Source organism: Geotrypetes seraphini, chromosome 3 (assembly GCF_902459505.1).
Source record: "Geotrypetes seraphini chromosome 3, aGeoSer1.1, whole genome shotgun sequence".
NCBI classification, from domain to species: domain Eukaryota; kingdom Metazoa; phylum Chordata; class Amphibia; order Gymnophiona; family Dermophiidae; genus Geotrypetes; species Geotrypetes seraphini.
In genome coordinates this window covers 240212896-240227852 of record NC_047086.1, presented here as the reverse complement: position 1 = coordinate 240227852, position 14957 = coordinate 240212896, and the positions used below count along the sequence as shown (strand labels likewise).

General features: G+C 42.4%; 1 protein-coding gene across 4 annotated transcripts in view; it reads left to right on the top strand.

The window, feature by feature from the left end:
* The window catches only part of ENPP3 (ectonucleotide pyrophosphatase/phosphodiesterase 3), a 212514-nt gene that overhangs the window by 155437 nt on the left and 42120 nt on the right, over positions 1–14957 (top strand). For all 4 annotated transcript variants that reach the window (XM_033938316.1, XM_033938317.1, XM_033938315.1 and 1 more), the window contains 4 exons: positions 398–485; positions 687–859; positions 1308–1359; positions 3645–3799. In XM_033938316.1, coding sequence (XP_033794207.1) covers positions 398–485; positions 687–859; positions 1308–1359; positions 3645–3799 — 468 coding nt within the window. The remainder of the gene's footprint in view (positions 1–397; positions 486–686; positions 860–1307; positions 1360–3644; positions 3800–14957) is intronic.

Sequence of the window (14957 nt, the reverse complement as noted above, 5' to 3'; positions counted from 1 at the left end):
CATTTTATTAAATTTTAACTTGGTATACAAGCAAGGTCTTGCAATACAAGTACACCCAGTACACACACATCACACAATCACAACTGAACCAATGGTTCTTCTCTCTCTGACGCTGTGAAAGTGTAGTGACTGTTCTAAATGAGCGCGGTCTTGCAATACAAGTACGTATAGTATTTTGAATTACAGCTTTTGGGTTGTGGAACGAATCATCTGAATTTCCATTATTTCTTATGGGGAAATTCACTTTGATATATGAATGCTTTAGATTACAATTATGCCTCTGGAACGAATTACGCTTGCAAACCAAGGTTTGACTGTACATTTCTTTGTATCCGTCAGTTGTAGGCATCCCTATCTTTCTGCTCTTTAGCTACATCCCTATTTTATTTCATTTCAGGCTATTTTCATAGGACATGGACCGAACTTTAAAAACGGAACTGAGGTGGAACCTTTTGACAATATAGAAGTTTATAATCTGATGTGTGGTGAGCATATGAACATTGTGCCCTATACACTCTAAATCTCAAATGTGAAGTAAAAGATTGTCAACGCTAGTCACAAAGCTTATCTCGAGCAATTCATTTAAACAAGAATGCTGTGATTATAAACTAGTTTTGTTGGTTTTCCTTATGTTTTTTTTTTTTTTCACAACCAGTTTTTGCTTCATCTTTATCCATTTCATGTAGATTTACTGCAGATTCAGCCAGCACTAAACAATGGTACCCATGGCAGCCTAAACCATCTTCTGAGGACACCTTTCCACAATCCATCGCATCCCAAAGAGCAATCAAATCCTTCACAGTGTCCATTTACGACACTAGCTCTTGAAGATCATTTAGGATGCACTTGCAATAATAGTGTAAGTTAGAATAGAGAGCAACTGTTTTAAGATGTCTTTTTTTTTTTTGTTAATCTTTATTCATTTTTAAAACTCACAATAAGTGTAGCACATAATATAAACATTTATACTTTAACATCACTTAATATATCATCAAATTCTAATTCACATCAAATAGTCCCCCTCCCTCCAGTTATTCATAAGCAAAAGAAATCATAAAATATTCCCATCCCCCATCCCACCCTGGAGGTGTATGAACAAAAGGGATAAAATTAATATTTATTCTATGCAGTAACTTCAATCTTTACAGTATCTTGTTAATGGCTCCCAAATAACCTGAAATTTCTTAAAATTTCCCTGCTGCATGGCAATTATCCTTTCCATTTTGAATATATGTTTTAAGATGTCTTATCAATAATTCTTTTTAAAGAATTATTCCTTTATAATCACCAAAACATTGTTTTTGCAGACAATCACTACTGAAGAAATGAATCAAAGATTAAACCTCACAGCAGAAGAAAGTAAGTTTTACACTGGGGACAAACTTAGAATTTCATTGTAGCCTAGCAAAATAATTGATGGCAGAGAAAGATCAGTCAGCCATTTTATCCCTGTCTACCCCACTAAGGATACGCTCTAGTTGCTGGCCATGATAGCTTATAAGATATCAGTCCTTATCTAGGACAGTTTTTGGTGTCTTCTCCTTAAGGAACCTTCTTTTTGGGGATATGAGTATACATCAGTAGTCTCAAACTCAAACCCTTGGCAGGGCCACATTTTGGATTTGTAGGTCCTTGGAGGGCCTCAGAAAAAATAGTTAATGGCTTATTAAAGAAATGACAATTTTGCATGAGGTAAAACTCTTTATAGTTTATAAATCTTTCCTTTTGGCTAAGTCTTAATAACAATAATGTAATTTATAGCTAAAGAGACATATGATCAAGAAACTGTTTTATTTTACTTTTGTGATTATGATAAACATACTGAGGGCCTCAAAATAGGACTTGGCGGGCCGCATGTGGCCCCCTGGGCCGCAAGTTTGAGACCACTGGTATACATGATCCTGCATTTACTTCACACCTTGCAACCCTCTGTTTTTATATGCATCAACAAAGCTTTCCAATAAGGTAAAGAGCTACCGATAGTAGTTGGCAGTTGCCCAGACATCCATTTTCCTGGGTTCCCTGCACAAGCTGCCAGCAGCAACTAATATTTCTAGATCTTGAAGCCTGCTGGTCAGACCCAGTTGCTAATTAGTTCTGCTATCACAGCCTGCTAGGCAGACCTAACTGAATGGCCACCTTCATTTCTACTAGGATTTTGAAATGTTAATCACCTGTAACAGATGTTTCCATCGACAGAAGAAAGATAGGCAGACAAGTGATGCCGTCCAATGATGTCAGGATAGAACTGCTCTTCTAGAGTGCAGAGCTTTAGTGTAAAGTGTACATGGCCTAGCATTCTCTTCAGCTCTTGAGTCTGTTTCAAAGCTTAGTATTGTGAATCAGCTCTTGGGGAGGTGGTAGGGATTGTGTGCCTTATCAATCCTGCTGTCTACAGAAAACACATATTACAAATGAGCAACATTGCGTTTTCTATCAACAACAGGATTAGGTACACAAGTGGTTGATTCTCAAGCTCTCCATAACTTACTTTTTCAAGACTGGTGGTCTAGCGGTGAAGTGGAGTAGGAGCGGTCTTCCTATGCTCCTGCTCCATGCAGAGCTAAAAACAAAAATGGCCGTCGTGAATTCCTGCTGTAGTCTCACGAGATCATGGGAACTCATGACAGCCATTTTTGTTCATGGCTCTACACGGAGAAGGAATGTAGGAAGATTGCTCCTGCCTCACTTTATCACTAGGCTTTAAAATGTAAGTTGTACAAAGGTCCAGGAGGCGGGGGTGGGTCAGAGTCATCCATATGCAAGTTGTAGAGGCTTTAAAAAGTAAGTTGTGATGAGGTCCGGGAGGGAGATAAAACCCACAAATAATCAAAGTTGCGAGTGCTGAACCTGCAAATATGGAGGGGGGAGTGTAGTTTTATCCTCTTATTTGAACCCAACTTATTTGAAGCCCACCGCTCTCACCCCTCCTATTGTTTTTTTTTTTCCCCTGCTTGTCTTATTTACTATCAACAACTTGTATTTCTTTCCCCATTTTTTCCTTTTGTTTAATATGTTTTGTCAGGTTAGTCCTATTCGTTTGTTTTGTTTCCCCCAGAAATTTGTAATTTTACTGTTTTGTACATCACTTAGAATTTTGAATAAGCGATTAATCAAATTTATAAAAAACTTGAAACTTATAGAATGGAATGAAGCTCGATGTATACATCTGTTGTATTTTATTTTTATTGTTCTAATTCTATCCATGTTTTATGCCACTTAAGATTGTAAGAATAATGAATGATACAAATATGATAACCATATAAAATAAATTATATATAAGCTGTACATTCGTGAATTTTTTTTTATTCGTGGGTCGTCTTAGCCCCTAACCCCCACAAATATGGAGGGGGGAGTGCACTCAAAGAAACATGTTTTTATCTGCCAACACAAAGCAAGCATCGGTTGTGGGTTTTTTTTAAAAATTATTTTGCCCAAGGTTAAAAACTATCTTGTGCAGTATTTTAGTATTGTAAACTGCACTGAACTGTAAGGTAGTTGAGGTATATAAATTAATTGTTATGTTATGTTAACAATAGGGAGATTAAAGTAACTGAAATGAAAGGAGATAACGATTGATACAGAATCTTGCCTAGGAAAGGGCACATTGAAGATAGGACAATTTTCTCTACTTTCTCTTTCAGTGAACAACGCAAACACCTTTATTTTGCCTTATGGGAGGCCCAGAATCCTACAGAAGAACAGCACATACTGTCTCCTCTACCAACACGACTATGTGAATGGATACAGCCAGGACATTCGGATGCCACTGTGGAGTGCATACGCCATCAACAAGCCTGTATGTTTTTAAGCTACAAATTGAGCACTGCTAGTATACCACATGTTTAGCACATAACAGAAAACAAATGTAATTACTCCTAGCAGTGCCTACTGTATTTATTTGGTTAATTTTATATCCTGTCTTCCCTGACGAGCTCAGAACGGGTTATAAATTAACACACGTAATACGTAGACAAACCGATTGTGGGTTTACATGTGAACAGTAGTCTTAGGTCGTCTTGGTTTAACAGAGGGTCAAAGTTAGCATACAATCTGGCCATTATTTACAAACATAATGCGTAGCAAACAGATTGAGAATTTACATGTGTACAATAGTCTTTGGTCGTCTTAGTTTGACATAAACAGAGGGTCAAAATTTGTATACAATCTGATCATTTTAAGTTAACATTCAGGGATCTGATCTGTGTGTGTGCTTTGCGAGGGGGGTTGTTGGTTCCAATAGCTAGGTATGAAGTGGGAGTAGGAACGATGTCTGATGGTTTATATAAGCCACCTGCAAGCAAGAAGGCTAGTGAAGCGGTATACATTCAGGTACGGTTGGCAATTTTCTGTTCTTGGAGGGCTCACACACACACACACAAAAAGAGTGGGATTTGACACCGACTCCCTTGATTTAAAGTCCGCTGCACTAATCACTAGGCTGCCCCTCTGCTCTGCAGAAATGTCTGTGTGGCCGTTCTTCTGCCAGACAGATGTCTTTGTCCCTGCTTTTTTGCTGTTCATGTGTTAGATATCCTAGTTTTTAAAATGGCTGTTTATGCTGGATGTACTTGGCACACAGACGTCTATCTTAAGTATATTCAAAGAGGAAACCTGACATCTTTGGGGATGACAGGATACAAAACTAATTAAATAAATATTTCCTGTTGGAAAATACATGTGAGATGGATGTCCGTTTTGGATGTTATGAGCTGGACATTTCCATTTTGACTTGGATATTCTTTGGAAAATGCTCCTCCGTGTGTTCTGTTGGTACACTTCTCAAATAATCCTATAGGAGTAAGGATGAAAAGCCAGGGAGTATAAAATGCACTTTGTTTGCTTTTAGCTAGAGCAGTGGTTCCGAAACCTGTCCTGGGGGACCCCCAGCCAGTCAGGTTTTCAAGATATCCCTAATGAATATGCATGAGAGAGATTTGCATACTTGTCACTTCCATTATATGCAAATCTCTCTCATGCATATTCATTAGGGATATCTTGAAAACCTGACTGGCTGGGGGTCCCCCAGGACAGGTTTGGGAACCACTGAGCTAGAGTAAAGAAGACCTGTGAAATCCAAGTGGTGGCAGCAATGATTTGTTTGGTTCTTTTTTATATACAGTGGTACCTCAGAATCCAAACTTAATCCGTTCCAGAACCCCATTCCAGTTCCAAGACAATTTTTCCCATTGAAAATAATAGAAACTGGATTAATAATAATAATAATAATAATAATAATAATAACAGTTTATATACCGTAGGATCGTGAAATTCTATGCGGTTTACAATGATTAAAAGATGCTACAGATTGAGTAGAATTAACAAAGTTAAGGGTTAGTGATTAACAGCTCTAAAGATTAGTTGTTGTGAACTAGGATTGTATAGGTCAATTACCTAAATACTTCAGGAACAGATATGTTTTTAGGTGTTTCCTAAATTCCCCATAAGTAGTATGCATAAGCAGTTGTTCCAGATCTTTACCCCATAATGCTGCTTGATGCGAGAAAAGATGTTGATGATGTGTTTTAAATGTACATCCTCTAACCAGTGGAGAAATAAAATATGTTCCTTGGTGGCATAGACAGCATGATCGGCAACGGCAACTGCAGGCGGTGCTCAGCCCAAAGCTTCCCTCTGACGCGAACCGCCCAGGCAGAAACAGGAAGCTGCGTCAGAGGGGAAGCTTTGGGCTGAGCAACGCTTGCAGCTCCCATACATTTGGATTCCAAAGCAGCGTTCGGATTCCGGGGCAAAATTTAATTTAAAAAAATAGTTTGGGTTCCGAGTTGTTTGAGTTCTGGGGCGTTCGGATTCCGAGGTACCACTCTATATGCAAACAATCTTCATGAAACAAACAGGAGAAACTGTAAGTGGTCTGTGGTTTTATTTTCCTTTGCAAGATAGTCTGAAAAGATAACGGGTAGGAGAAAGTTGAAAGATTTTTTTTTTTTTCTTCTCCCGTGCCAACAATGCAGATGAAACAAAAAGCAGGGGAAACTTTGAGGGGCAATTTTCCGGACTAGACATTTGCAGGGATTGCATCCAATTTGCTTTATCCTCTCCCCTTCCCTCTCTCCCCTCCATGCAAAGCAGCCTGGTGGAGCTGAATATCTGAAGTGAACTATGACTAGCCAAAACAGCCTCGGGAGTCAGCTGTACCACTCAGAAATAAAGTGTCTAGGTGTGCAAAGGATAATGTGGGAACAGATTATGTGAAAATCAACCACAGCCTGAATTTCTCTCAAGAAAAGCAGATTAGCACTGGATTCCAGCTACACCTCAGACAGTCGAACAGTATGAGACAACACTCACCATCTGTATGTCTTGCAATCTTGGCACTGTTTCATGACCAATTTACAGCAGCGTATCAGTGGTTAATGCATCTGGAAAGCCCTAGCTTTTAAAGATAACTTTCACCTCTGGTTAACAATTTAAAAGATGATTGTCTGGCAGATACAAAACCTCTTTTGATTCTCCAGTCTCACCCCTTCCTCCTTCTTGCAGTATCCAAAGGCAGCGGCACCAGCATCTCAAACAGATGATAGAGGTGCAAGAGGTAGAGGCAGCTCCTTGATGCCGCTATCCTGAGGAAGGTGAAGTCTTGATGCTTTTCAGTTATAACTGAAAAACCTAGCATGCCATAGTAACATAGTAACATAGTAGATGACGGCAGATAAAGACCCGAATGGTCCATCCAGTCTGCCCAACCTGATTCAATTTAAATTTTTTTTTTTTTTTTTTTTTCTTAGCTATTTCTGGGCAAGAATCCAAAGCTTTACCCGGTACTATGCTTGGGTTCCAACTGCCGAAATCTCTGTTAAGACTTACTCCAGCCCATCTACACCCTCCCAGCCATTGAAGCCCTCCCCTGCCCATCCTCCACCAAACGGCCATACACAGACACAGACCATGCAAGTCTGCCCAGTAACTGGCCTAGTTCAATATTTAATATTATTTTCTGATTCTAAATCTTCTGTGTTCATCCCACGCTTCTTTGAACTCAGTCACAGTTTTACTCTCCACCACCTCTCTCGGGAGCGCATTCCAGGCATCCACCACCCTCTCCGTAAAGTAGAATTTCCTAACATTGCTCCTGAATCTACCACCCCTCAACCTCAAATTATGTCCTCTGGTTTTACCATTTTCCTTTCTCTGGAAAAGATTTTGTTCTACGTTAATACCCTAAGTATTTGAACGTCTGAATCATATCTCCCCTGTCTCTCCTTTCCTCTAGGGTATACATATTCAGGGCTTCAAGTCTCTCCTCATACGTCTTCTGGCGCAAGCCTCCTATCATTTTCGTCGCCCTCCTCTGGACCGCCTCAAGTCTTCTTACGTCTTTCGCCAGATACGGTCTCCAAAACTGAACACAATACTCCAAGTGGGGCCTCACCAATGACCTGTACAGGGGCATCAACACCTTCTTCCTTCTACTGACTACGCCTCTCTTTATACAGCCCAGAATCCTTCTGGCAGCAGCCACTGCCTTCTAGGTTATAACAGGCAATCAGATGTCTTACATACAGTGCAGCTGCTTTTCATGTACGAAGGGCCCCTGAAAAGTTCTCAGCCCAACCAAGAAGAGAATGATGCACAGCCATGAAACTTATAAGTTATTCCACACTTTCCTTGACACTTTTCATTTCATTTGATATCATTGAAATAAAAAGTGTCAAGAAAAGTGTAGAATAACTTGTAAGTTTCATGGCTCCACATCATTCTCTTCTTGGCTGGGTTGAGAACTTTTTATTGGCTCCCCGTAATCTAAGGGAACTGCATTGTCTTCCTGTTATCTTCCACATGAAGTCCAATTAGATGATCCTCATGTTTAAAATTCTTCCAAGTTCTAGGGCCTGGTTACCTGAGAGAAAAGTGGAAACCTTATGCAGCCTCATGAGTTTTAAGATCTTTAAATGAGACATTGCTGCATCTTGCATCATGTCAATGGCAGGCATTAGTTGGTACACCACATGATGTGCATAATTTATTATATTATACCCCTAACAGTAAAACATGACCATGGTCTATCTATTTTCTGCTCACATGTATGTCCTCTTACAGTTAGGCACTATTTTATAGAATAACACCTACTGTATATACTCGAATATAAGCTGACCCGAATATAAACCGAGGTAACCTTTTTCTCTCCAAAAACAAGGGAAAGAAAGGACAACATAAGAACATAACATAACATAAGCAATGCCTCTGCTGGGTCAGACCTGAGGTCCATCGCGCCCAGCAGTCCGCTCACGCGGCAGCCCAACAGGTCCAGAACCTGTGCAGTAATCCTCTATCTATACCCCTCTATCCCCTTTTCCAGTAGGAAATTGTCCAATCCTTTCTTAAACCCCAGTACCGTACTCTGCCCTATTACGTCCTCTGGAAGCGCATTCCAGGTGTCCACCACACATTGGGTAAAAAAGAACTCCTAGCATTCGTTTTGAATCTGTCCCCTATCAACTTTTCCGAGTGCCCTCTTGTTCTTTTATTTTTTGAAAGTTTGAAGAATCTGTCCCTCTCTACTCTCTCTATACCCTTCATGATCTTGTAAGTCTGTATCATATCCCCTCTAAGTCTCCTCTTCTCCAGAGAAAAGAGACCCAGTTTCTCCAATCTCTCAGCGTATGACAGATTTTACATACCTTTTATCAGATGTGTCGCTCTCCTCTGAACCCTCTCGAGTAACGCCATATCCTTCTTAAGGTATGGCGACCAATATTGCACGCAGTACTCCAAATGCGGGCGCACCATCGCCCGATACAATGGCAGGATAACTTCTTTCGTTCTGGCTGTAATACCCTTCTTGATTACACCTAGCATTCTATTAGCTCTCTTAGCGGCCGCTGCGCACTGTGCAGTTGGCTTCATTGTCATATCCACCATTACCCCCAAGTCCCTTTCCTGGGTACTCTTATTCAATAATATCCCTCCCATCGTATAGTTGTACCTCGGGTTTCTGCTTCCCACATGTAATACTTTACATTTCTCAACATTGAACTTCATCTGCCATCTCGTTGCCCATTCCCCTAGTTTGTTCAAGTCCCTTTGCAATTCTTCGCAGTCCTCTTTAGTCCGAGCTCCACTAAATAGTTTGGTGTCATCTGCAAATTTTATTATCTCACACTTCGTCCCTTTTCTAGATCATTTATGAATATATTAAATAGCAGTGGCCCGAGAACCGAGCCCTGCGGGACACCACTCGTGACCCTCCTCCAGTTCGAGTAGTGGCCCTTCACTCCTACCCTCTGTTTTCTACCCTCCAACCAGTTTCTGATCCATCTATGTACATCTCCTTCCACCCCATGGTTCTTCAGTTTCCAGAGTAGACGTTCATGGGACACCTTGTCAAAGGCTTTTTGGAAATCTAGATATACGATGTCTATGGGGTCTCCTTTGTCCATCCATTTGTTAATCCCTTCGAAGAAGTGCAATAAGTTCGTTAGGCACGATCTCCCCTTGCAGAAACCATGTTGGCTGGTTATCAGAAGTTTGTTTCTTTCAAAATGTTCATCGATATTTTCTTTTATCAGTACTTCTGCCATTTTCCCTGGAACCGAGGTCAGGCTCACCGGCCTGTAGTTTCCCGGGTCACCTCTTGATCCCTTTTTAAAGATGGGCATAACGTTGGCTATCTTCCAATCCTCCGGGATCACGCCTGTTTTCAGGGATAAGTTGCAAATTTGCTGCAGTAGTTCTGCTATCTCCTCCTTTAATTCTTTCAGAACCCTTGGATGTATGCCGTCCGGACCCGGGGATTTGTCAGTTTTTAGTTTTTCTATCTGCCTGCGCACATCCTCAAGACTCACTTCCATAGATGTTAATTTTTCTGCTTGACTTCCATTGAAGAATTGCTCAGGTTCCGGTATGTTGGACGTATCCTCATTTGTAAATACAGATGAGAAGAACATGTTAACATGTTAAGCCTTTCTTCCACTACCTTCTCCTCTTTCACCACTCCCATCCTGTCTCCATCGTCCAGCGGCCCCACCTCCTCTCTAGCCGGCTGCTTCCCTTTAACATATCTAAAGAATGGTTTGAAATTTCTTGCTTCCCTTGCTAGCCTCTCTTCATACTCCCTTTTGGCTTTTTGAACCACACGGTGACATTCTTTTTGATACTTCCTGTGCTCTTTCCAGTTCCGCTCAGTTTTGTCCTTTTTCCATTTCTTGAATGAATTTTTCTTATTGCCTATCACTTCCTTTACTATTTTGGTTATCAACGCTGGGTCTTTTGTTCGACCCTCTTTGCACCCCTTTCTGAATCTGGGGATATACAGATTTTGCGCCTCGCTCACCATGTCCTTGAAGAAAGACCAGGCATGATTTACCGTTTGCCATTTTTTGGAAGTGTTCTTAAGTTTCTTCCTTACCATTTCCCTCATTGCTTCATAGTTTCCTTTCCTGAAGTTAAAAGTTGTCGCTATGGTTCTCTTTCCTTTTGGTACTCCTACCTCAACCTTGAACTTGATTATATTTTGATCGCTGTTTCCCAATGGTCCCACTACTTTTACTTCCTTTGCAGGTCCCCTTAACCCATTTAGGATTAGATCCAGGGTGGCATTCTCTCTCGTTGGTTCTCTAACAAGCTGCTCCATGAAGCAATCTTGTGTAGCCTCCAGGAATTCTGTCTCCCTAGCGCATTTTGAGCTTCCAAGACTCCAGTCTATCCCGGGGTAGTTGAAGTCTCCCATAATAACCGTGTTGCCACTTTTGCATTCTCGCTTCATCTTGGCTTCCATTTCCTCATCGATATCTCCAGTTTGCCCGGGTGGACGATAATATAGGCCCATCTTTATTTCAAGCCCTTTCCTTCCCGGTATTTTAACCCATAGAGATTCCAGCTTGTTGGTCGTCTCTGCTGTGTCCATTCTTGTCGATTGTATGCTTTCTTTTATGTATAGGGCTATTCCACCTCCTTTTTGTCCTGACCTGTCCTGGCGATAGAGCTTGTACCCCGGCAGTGCTGTATGCCATTTGTTTTCCTCATTCCACCATGTTTCAGAGATTCCAATGATGTCTATGTCTTCTGCATCGGCCACAGCTTCTAGTTCCCCCATTTTGTTTCTTAGGCTCCTTGCATTAGTATATATGCAGTTTAGATTGTGGTATCTTGTTGTCCTTCTTTCCTTTCCTTGTGCTTCGGTCTTTATTTTCTTTTCCTTTGCTGCAATCATTTTAACCTCCTCTTCTGGGTTAGTTGACTCCTGTAAATTGTCCCTTGTTTCTTCCCAGCCTTTTTCCCTCTCAGTATCTTCACGGGATACCTTCTTCTGAATCGTCGATGCTTGGTCAACTGTCAGCTTTCCCCTTCTTCTTAGTTTAAAGCCCGTTCTATTCCTCTTTTGACGTTGTTTGATAGAAGCCTTGTTCCCGCCGCGCTCAGGTGCAGTCCATCTCTCCTGTAGAGCTTGCTCTTGCCCCATAACGTTGTCCAGTTCCTCACGAAGTGGAATCCTTCTTCCTCACACCATTTCCTCATCCATGCATTTATTGATTGTAGTTCCTCCTGCCTTTTCACATCTGCCCTCGGTACTGGTAGGATCTCTGAGAACGCTATCTCCTTGGTCCTCATCTTCAGCTTCCTTCCTAGAATCTTGAACTGTTCTATCAGCATGCTTCTTCTGTAGTCTCTCCTGCTGACATCATTCATCCCGATGTGGATCATTACTGCGGTCTCTTCCGTCTCCGCTCCTTCCAGGATCTTCCCAATTTTGTCCACGATGTCCTTGGTTCTTGCTCCTGGGAGGCAGGTCACCAGTCGATCCTCTCTCCCTCCTGCTACGTGGCTGTCCACATGCCTGAGGATCGAGTCTCCCACTAGGATTGCTGACTTTCCCTTCTTCAATTTTCGCTTCGGTCTCAGGTCAATGTCCTCGGTGTGCTTCACTCTTTCTTCTTCTTCTGGGCATCGACTAGCCAATTCCTCCCATTCTTGTGGTATTCCTCTGCGGGTGTCTTCATTGAAGTCATCTGCTTCTTGTTCTCCCCTCCGTGTTGGTATAACTTCATCTTTCATCTGAAGTTTATCCTCTTCCACCCTCCTCCTGTAAGCTTCCTCAATGAAGTTCTTGAGTTCCCTGACTTCCTCCTCGATGTGTCTCTCACTCATGAAGTCTTCAGCTGTCTTGATTGGATCCTCCGTGGTGTAGAGTTCTTCTAGCTCCTGTATCTTGTCCTCTAGTCGCTTGACTTCCTTCTTCAAGCTTTTCAGCTCCTGACACCGACCGCATACATATGACTGTCTCCCCGAGGGGAGGTAGTCATACATATGACAGTCTTTACAGAACACTGGAAAGCTCATCTTCTGGTTCCCCTCTGCTTCCATTGTCGTTCCTGCTTTAAGATAACAGTTAAGATTACTTGTTCCTTCTGCGCCTGCTTCCTGCCTTCTTCTTGTGTGCTGCCTTTGCTATACCTTATCTTACTTATGCTTGTGTGTTTATTCCTTCTGTGCCTGCTTCCCTCAGCACCTGCTTCCTGCCTTTTTCTTGTGTGTGCTGCCTTTTCTTCTTATGTGTGCTGCCTTCTTGTTGTGTGCTGCCTTTGCTCTACCTTCTTCTTGTGCATGCTGCCTTCTTCTTGTGTGTGCTGCCTTTGCTCTACCTTTCCCTACTTTTGCTTGTGTGTGTTTGTTCCTTCTTCGCCTGCTTCTTTCTTACCTTTCAGTCTTTCCTTGATGTTTTTGGGTGTAGTAACTTTGCCCTTCTTGAGGCCCTTTGCAAAGGCGCTCTCGCTAAGGCGAGCGCCTTTGCCGCTCGCCTTTGCCGCGTGCCGAATGGCTGGGTGCCGTTGGCTCCTCCCCTTTCAAGGGGGAGTCCGGCGCTGCCTCTGACGCAGTAGGGTGGGCGGAGTGAACTCTCGCTGCTTCTCCGTGCCTTCTGCTTCCTTCCCTTGCCGCTTCCCCTGCTGTGTTCGGCCCGACGCTGCTCCTCTCCTTGGCCAGGACAAGGGAACCCGACGCTGCTCTTCTCCTCTCTGCTGCTCTACTCAGCCGCATGTGCCGCGCTGGTTCCTCCCCTTTCAAGGGGGAGTCCGGCGCTGCCTCTGACGTGGTGGGGTGGGCGGAACGAACTCTCGCCGCTTCCCCGTGCCTTCTGCTTCCTTCCTTGCCGCTTCCCCTGCTGTGTTCGGCCCGACGCTGCTCCTCTCCTTGGCCAGAACAAGGGAACCCGACGCTGCTCTTCTCCTCTCTGCTGCTCGAATATAAACTGGGGAGTTAATATTCAAGTGCCCTGCCAGGCTGTGCGCCCTGTCCCACTTCCCTTCCTGCCCTGCCAGGCTTTGCACCCTGTCCCCTTCCCTGCCCTGTCCCCTCTCCCTCCCTCCCGATACCTTACAGGCCTCCAGCGGGCCTGCTTTAAGACCTGGTGGCCCAGAGATGGGCCGGGACTCCTGTCCTGGCCGACTGTGACAACTTTTACCTCCCTCCCATCTCCCCCGCGTACCTGTCAATTCTCTGGTGGTCCAGGGGTAAACTGAGGCAGGAGTGTTCTTCCCTGCTCCTTTCCCGTGCAAAGCTGCTCTCTGAATGGCTGCCATGAATTCACATGGCAACCGCAGGAACTTGCGAGGTTGCCCCCATTTTTGGACCCAAAAATCTCGGCTCTTTCATTCTCCCAGTTGTTCAATCCAGTGTCCCCTGAGGAAGGTGCTTAGAGATGCCGAAACTTGGATCTTAGTTGGGACCATGTTTTTAAAGAGTAAAGGTTTTTGCTTGTCTGGAAGAACGTCTCCCTTGCCTTTTTCCTCTGTACTGTAGCTTTGCAGAGACTTTCATACCCTATTACACTTTAATTTTTTGGAAAGCAATGCCCTTGAAAAGACAGCAACAGTGAGAGATAATAAGTTCCTGTCTGCTTTACAAGAAGCCAATCTCACTTTTGAAAACTTTATTGGCATGACATTTTTACATGTGTTTCCAAAGTAATATAACACAGTTATAAATCCAAAGAGAAAAATGTATGTGAGTTCCAATAACAGTGACTTAAATTACAGAAAGGACAAAAAAAAAAAACCCCAGGAAACTTCTAGATCTCTCTGCTGTTCTTAATGATCCCTGGGGACAATATATCATATTTTTCTGCCGTAACTGCTATTTTCTCCTTCTCTAGCTTTCTTTTAATGTTATCATCTAGCTCGCTGAAGCATACCACATATAATTGGCAGTTGAGCATGTTATTGCTCTTTTGCTATAGAATTTCAAATTTAGGATGCTTGAGATATATTGCACTGTACTTCGTTTATTTTTGGTTGTAGATTAATTCCATATTCTCGCATAGTAAACAGTGCAGTTTAATCTTCCCTTTACTAAAGTTCATTGGATATGAACCTAGAGTACATGTTGTGGTTGGAGAAAATTATACTCCAGTGCTCTTAGTATAGGATAAAATGTTTTAAATTAGTTTGGTATTTCAGAATATTGTTTGCGTGAGTAGGATGTAAGGTCCTCATTTTGGCTCTTTATGATTTATAGAGCTTAACAATAGAGCAATAGCAAGATTCATCATACAAAAGGGCAAAGTTGTTTACTTCAACTTTGCCCTTTTGTATGATGGAGACTTCTGTAGAGCATATTGCTACAGTGCTGTCCTAGCTATTTTCCATCTTTCCCCAAGTCTACCTGACTCAACATCGCCTATTGAACAACACACTTATCCCCAAATTCTATGTATTATATCTCAAGTTGTGAGCATACATCGGTATACATAGCCAATGTATGCGTACAACTTAAATGATGAATAGATCTAATCATAGAAACATGATGGCAGATAAAGACCAAATGGCCCATCTAGTCTGCCCATAAACAGTAACTATTATCCCTTCCTCTCGCTAAGAGATCCCACGTGCCTATTCTATGCCTTCTTGAATTCAGACACAGTCTCTGTCTTCACCAATTCTTCCGGGAGACTGTTTCACCCTTTCTCTAAAAAAAGTAGTTCCTTAGATTACTCCTGAGCC